Source organism: Danio rerio, chromosome 1, assembly GCF_052040795.2.
Source record: "Danio rerio strain M-AB ecotype USA chromosome 1, GRCz13ab, whole genome shotgun sequence".
Lineage (NCBI taxonomy): Eukaryota > Metazoa > Chordata > Actinopteri > Cypriniformes > Danionidae > Danio > Danio rerio.
The window spans coordinates 56,537,501-56,544,781 of NC_141021.1; the positions used below are offsets into that span (position 1 = coordinate 56,537,501).

The window sequence follows — 7,281 nt, forward strand, 5'->3', positions numbered from 1 at the left end:
CATTTGCAGAAGGCTCAGCGCATCACATGACCGTCTGATGCAGTGTTTGATAAGAGATGTGTAAACGCCTGTGATGCCTGTGCTAGGTGTGTTCAGCGTTCACATTCTCAAGCCCACACTCTTCACTCTCTGCATTTTTCAGCTCGCTCTGCAGGAACGCCCTGCGATGAAATGCAGTTGTAGTTTCATTCAGAGATATATAAATCCGACAGGCCCGAGGGGTGTGGATCGTATTATTTCATCTGTCTGCGTTTACCACTAAATAAAAGATCCATTTTTTTTCCAGAGTCAACATTAAAGGGATAGTTCGGCCCCAAAATTATAATGTACTCAGTCTAATCTCACTCATTTTAAGGTATGACCTGTGTGGTGATATTTAATATTGACATTTAAAGGGGAATAAAGCAATGTGTGTTCACTCTGCAAACTGATGTAAATCCTGGAATTGACTCTGCAAACTTGCTTGACGAGTTTAAAGTGCACATGCTTGCATATTAAATACATCTTTTTTAATTCACCTTTATTTCTATAGCGCTTTTTACAATGTAGATTGTGTCAAAGCAGCTTCACATAGAAGATCATAGGGATTTGCAAACAGTGTCAGTTCGGTTTTGCATATTAAAGCATGCAGATCGCATATGTGAAATCAGTTGTGTGCCAAAACAGGCCACAATTAGTTTCAACCTCTTGGGAATGTGTGCAATCCTACGCTGAAGCCATTAGAGTAATTACTAAGCGTAAAAACCACATGCTTTCATTCATCTTACGTTCGTCCATTCAAGAAATAGAAGAGTTACAATTAAAAAAGCACTTCTAGCGGCCTTCTTGCTGAGGCGACAGTGCTTAACACTGAGTCACCATGTCTATTTCAACCCAAATTTGGGTAAAATATGAATAAACCAAAAAAACATGATCACCTATATGTTTTAATCATATTGAAAATTTAATATGAAATTTGCCTTGGTTGAGTAGATTATAATCTAAATATTCATGAACGCAAAATATTTTGTATTTGGTGACCATTTAATTGTCACCGATATGATATGTATAATCAGGGTATCCGCGAGTTCTTAAAATGTCTTTAATTTCAAAAACTAAAATTTTTTTGTCTTAAATTGACTGAAATGTTGTGTTGTAGGCCTTTTAAACAGGTCTTAATTTTCATATGCTCATGTAATGCTTCCCAATCTGGCTGACACCCATCCAGTCACAAACAGTCCACCTTAATAAAAGTTAACAATAGTTTATTTATTAACTCTATTTACTAATATGGTTTAATTATCTTCCCTACACTAACTTTTAGTTTTTATTGGTTTTATTGTATTAACTGGGCCATTAGAAAAATCCTTAGTGTTTAGCCTTGTGTGAGAAACTTAATTTATAATGGTCTTTAAAAGTCTTAAATTAGACTTGATGAGACATGTGGAAACCCTGATAATTGTGTTCGTTTTGTTTATACACTGTAAAAATTATCTATACATTATCAGTTTTGCATTTATTTATGCTTTTGAACTGCATTATGGGAGCTTGATCTTTCTTTCTGCAACTTTTAACCTTAAAAAATGTAGAAAAAGTTACTTTTATTGACATTTATAGTAGTTTAAAATTATCTATCTTCTGGGTTGGTGTTGTATATTACACTTCAAAAACCTTGTAATGACCTGCCAGTACATTTTCTGTTATATTACAGACTTACCTCTCCATATATTATCTCTTATACATTATATTATCTCAAAATGTCATAATAAAAGTCACTTTGTTAAACTGAAAGTTGAATTTTCAACATCAAAAGTCCACAGAGCAGACATCCCATAATGTAACTCACAGCAATAAAAGAGAAAAACACTTGTGAATCAGTAAATACAAATACTGCTAATTAACAGATATTTTTGCAGTGTATCTTACCATTGACACATGTTGTTTTGGCCTGTATTTTTTAGGAAAAACTGGGAAATTTATATTAACTAGAAGAACATCATAAAGATGTAAATGATTCAGCCCATCTAAAACACTACATTTTTACACTACACAAATCGCCATCATTTATAAGATAATTTATAATTTAGGACATGCCGGCAGCTAGCTCTCTGCAACTCTCACATGCACTAAACCCAAGCAGGGCTCCGCCCAGTCAGTACCTAGGTGGGAGACCACATGGGAAAGCTAGGTTGCTGCTGGAACTGGTGTTAGTGAGGCCAGCAGGGGGCGCTCAACCTGCGGTCTGTGTGGGTCCTTATGCCCCAGTATGTTGATGCTCAGGAGACGTTAGACTCTTTGTGGTTGTTAAAAATCCCAGGATGTCCTTCAAAAAAGAAGCATCCTGGCCAAATTTGCCCACTGGCCTCTGTCCATCATGGCCTCCTAACCATCCCCATATTACAACTGGCTTCATTACTTCTCTCCACCAATCAGCTGGTGTGTGGTCTGGTGGTGAGGTGGTGTGTAAAGCGCTTGAAAGTGTCCAGAAAAGCGCTATAAAACTTAAGGAATTATTATTATTATTATTATTAATATTATTATTATTACTTCATGTTTCTGCCAATTAACTATCCAAATTCAGTTTTTTAAACGCTGAAGTGCATGTAAAGCAGAGGTGTTCAATGATGTGCAGTTGATCTTCCAGCACACTGGTCTGGACTCATCAGTTCAGTCTACAGAGCTTGATCAGCAGGTTCAGCTGTGTTTAATTAGGGCTGGAGTTGAACAGCAGGAAAACACTGCTCTGGGAACAGGTTCAAACACAGATCATGCACTGTAAAAACATCTTGCTGCTTTTTGAGTTGAATCAAATTAACTGTTCTAGTCACTTCAACTCACATCAATCAAGCTGACTGAAAATATGAAGTCAAACTTTGTATAACTTAATGTAGTTAAGACCTGATCAACTTATTAAAGCAACATAAGAATATGTAGTATCTTGATAATTTGTTGTTACATTTTTGCATGCAAACCCCCCCGCCCCCTTTTCCTTACCACTTATCCCACCTAGTTCACACATTGGCTCCTTGGTCCCCTGTCCCTCTCCCACGCCCTACAAAATCTTTACTTTCGACGATCGCACTATTGATGATTGCTCCCCGCTCCCCTGAAAGTTCCACCCCTCCCTGATCCCCTTAAACATTTAGTGCATAGGGCCCAAAATAGCAGACGACGCCCCTGCCCTCAGTTTCCTAATCGGACCCCTGGCATGCCTTTGCTCCTCTTTTTATTTGATTCATTCGCATCTCCTTTTTGTCTTAAGATGTTTTAGTTTTTTTCAAATCGACTTGTATTCTCTGTGGCTCAGTGGTTAGCACTGTTGTCTCACAGCAAGAAGGTCGCTGGTTCAAGTCCCTGCTGGGTCAGTTGGCATTTCTGTGGAGTTTGCATGCTCTCCCCGTGTTGGCGTGGGTTTCCTTTTGGTGCTCCGGTTTACCCCACAGTCCAAACACATGCGCTATAGGGGAATAGGATCAACCAAATTGGCCATAGTAAGTGTGTGTGTATGTAAATGTGAGTGTATGGGTGTTTCCCGGTACTGGGTTGCAGCAGGAAGGGCATCTACTGTGTAAAACATATGCTGAAATAGTTGGCGGTTCATTGGGCTGTGGTGATCCCTGATTAATAAGAGACTAAGCCAAAGGAAAATGAATAAATGAATGAATGAATGAACTCATTTTAAATTAGTTTGAACGAACAACATGAGTATTTTTGAGTGTTTAGTAATTTACTTTGCCAACACTGAAGTTTTCTAAAACTACAGAGTAAATTATACTACAATGCACCACAGCTTACTGCAGTAAAAACTAAAGTGTGTTACAGTATTACAGTTTATCACTTGATACTACAGTATGATGATACTACAGCAGTGTTTCTCAACCATGATACAAGAGGACCACCAGCTCTGCACATTTCCCGTGTCTCCTTAAACAAACACACCCGATTCAGATCATCAGCTCATTAGCAGAGACTGAAAGACCTGTAATGGGTGCGACAGACAAAGGAGACATCAGAAACATGCAGTGCTGGTGGTCCTCCAGGAAGGTGGTTGAGAAACACTGTACTACAGTATGATGATACTACAATATGATGCAGCATGCATTAAGTGTGGTAAACACTACAATATATAATACACATTGCTGTGGAATGGTTCAAATGCGTTAGTATTTACCATAAATGACTACAGATTGTTTTTTTTCACATGGGTTTTGGCAAAATTCAGATGTTTTTTATGGAATTTTTATGTCTGATTTCTAGCTCAGGTATCTAAATATGCTCCAAGAGTTCACACTTAGATATTACTTGATGCTTTTAGCTGGTTTGGCATGCTCTGCTTGGTGGGAACCCTGAGCTCTGAGATAATTGAGCCCAAAAAGTCAATGAGCATGTAAGGGGGGCGGAGGTCAGGTAGGTCTCGAGAGCTCCCCCTGGTAAAAGAGGAAAGGGAGGAGATGGGGCGAACAGGGGGATTCTTCCAAAATGAAGATAAATCAAACTGCGGTCATACTAGAGTTTGTGTGCGCGAAATTCTGTCGTACGGCACTGCAAAAAGGGGCGGGATTAAACAAGATGATTAGACATTAAAAAAAGCGAGCGATTGCTCCAGGTTTCTGTCCAGAGAGGTCATGTTTTGATCCTTGATTGGTCTCACGCAGTCAAGTGAGGCGATTTTGCAGGCCAAAGTTCACCAAGTTTGAACTTTGCACCGCGGCAACCGGCGAAACTTGACGCATGAACTTGACGGCCCTGCGATTCCAGTCTGATGCATTTGCATGCATATGAATGGAAGTCGATGGGGAGAAAAGTCAAGTGTGACCGCAGCTTCAGTAGGGTGAAATCGGTCTGTTTATTGCAGGCTTGAATCAATCTGATTGGATTATCGCTGATTACGGTTGAGAGACCAGCCGTGATCAATCATATCACATGCCTCTATCTAAATTAGATTAGATTAAATGCGTCAAGTTTTTCATCCGTCTTTCGGATGAGACGTTAAACCGAGGTCCCGACTCTCTGTGGTCGTTAAAAATCCCAGGATGTCCTTCGAAAAGAGTAGGGGTTTAACCCTGGCATCCTGGCCAAATCTGCCCACTGGCCTTTGTCCATCATGGCCTCCTAACCCTCCCCATATTCCAATTGGCTTCATCGCTGACTCCTCTCCACCAATCAGCTGGTGTGTGGTGTGCGGTCTGGCACAAAATGGCTGCCGTCACGTCATCCAGGTGGATGCTGCACACTGGTGGTGGATGAGGAGATCCCCCCCATTGTGTGTAAAGCGCTTTGAGTGCCCAGAAAAGCGCTATATAAATGTAAGGAATTATTATTATTATTATTAAATTAGTTTGTAAAACTTCCCTTAAATCAAAAAGCATTTTCTAGACAAGTAAAAAAAAGCAGAAAAATTCCAAAATCATAGGGCGTTTTCCCTTGAAAAAACCTAAATAATCCCCCATGGGGTAAGAAAAATAATCTTGTTTAAAATTTGTTTACTCTGCTCACCACATTAGCAGATTATTTTGCATGTTTCAATGAAATTCTCATTATTTCTGAAAACACAACTAGACTTTTCACAGGCCTATTTTTAGATATTTGGACTATAAACAAGACAGAAACTCCAAGTGGGAAACTTTTCTTGCACATACTGTACTGTTTGCACAGGCTTCCTGAACATCATCACTCACCCCGGGCCGCTTCCATTCAAAGTTAACCGGGACCCTCTGGCTGTAGAAGAGCGAGCCGTCCACCGCAGGGAAGTCTGGATCCTCGAACAGCTTCCCCTTCTGCAAACATTCCCTCCGCAGCTGCTCGTATGTCTTGCCATCAGCCTGTGTGCTCTCCACTACAGCCGTCTGTCCTGAGCTGCCCGGCAGAGTCACGCTGTAGGGCATCTTCAAATCTACAACTCGAGAATTAAAACACACTGAGACGAGCCTCTGGATGACAGACTGTGTGTGAGAGTGAGTGTGAGAGATGTAAACTCACATACACCGGCCAACAGGACAGGCTTGTCAGGTTGATGACCCGCCCATTAGGTGCAGAACTGGTTTTGGGTGAAAGCAGCCACGCCTGTGTGTGTGTGTGTGTGTGTGTGGACGGTTTTTACTATGGTATTACACTGTAAAGAAATGAATCATTGGATTTACTCAGTTTTTTTAAGGTAAGTGGCTGCAAACTATTTATATGCACTGAATTTAAACAAAGAAATTAAGTTGAACATTCCTACATTTAATTTGTTTAAATTCAGCCCTTATGAATTGTTTTCAATCACTTACCTTCATTTAAAATGAAGTAAATCAATGAAATGTTTAAAACGATACCAGACTTTTTGTCCTTGTTGAGATTAATTGTTGAAGCTTTTATTGTGGCGGATTATCAGCTTATCAACCAAGCTTTAACAGATATAATAAATTAAAATATTTAGCGTACAGATTTGTTATACTACACTAGTCTTGTCGTCAATCCCAATTTAAGAGCAACAAATAATAACTTGACTTCTAGTTGATCATTTGGAAAAGTGGCAGAAGGTGGATTTTTCTGATGAATCGTCACAAATACTGCAGAAGACCTACTGGAACCAGCATGGAGCCAAGATTCTCACAGAAATCAGTCAAGTTTGGTGAAGGAAAAATCATGGTTTGGGGTTAGATTCAGTATGGGGTGTGCTAGAGATCTGCAGAGGGCAGCACAAATGTCTTGATACCTCAGGCTGTTGAAGTTGCCCATACTGAATGTAACCCCAAACCATGATTTTTCCTTCACCAAACTTGACTGATTTCTCTGAGAATCTTGGCTCCTTGCGGGTTCCAGTAGGTCTTCTGCAGTATTTATGATTGGGATGCAGATCAACAGATGATTCATCATAAAAAAAAATCCACCTTCTGCCACTTTTCCAAATGAGCAACTAGAAGTCAAGTTATTATTGTTGCTCTTTTAACTGGGATTGTCAACAAGACTTTTGTCAGGTAGTGTGTTCCCATACTATACATTGTATTATCAAAGTCTTCTGTTTTTTAAAGCCTTTTTGCATTTAGCAAATCAATATCACATAAACATGTATTTTTTGCGAAGATTTTGCAAACATTTTTCCATCTATTCACTAAACATTCCAATATCTGATCCTGGAGTTCAGCAAACACAACTCAGTGCAATATTCTTTGTGCTTTCCGTACATATTTATGAGTAAGTGATCTTTGATTTTAAACACCCAAGATTTCAATCGTGTCTGACTATCACCACCATAATTATTGAACATTGCCATGTTTAAGGTATTTCAGTACTGGAATGATTAAGAACATAATTCAGTAG

General features: G+C 39.4%; 1 protein-coding gene across 1 annotated transcript in view; it reads right to left on the minus strand.

Annotated features, from left to right (window-relative positions):
• Window positions 1-5,913, minus strand: part of capn9 (calpain 9) — a 25,896-nt gene extending 19,983 nt beyond the window's left edge. The window contains exon 1 of the mRNA NM_001003501.1: window positions 5,658-5,913. Within this exon, the coding sequence (NP_001003501.1) occupies window positions 5,658-5,864 (207 nt within the window). The 5' untranslated portion in view covers window positions 5,865-5,913. The remainder of the gene's footprint in view (window positions 1-5,657) is intronic.
• Window positions 5,914-7,281: the final 1,368 nt, after the last annotated feature.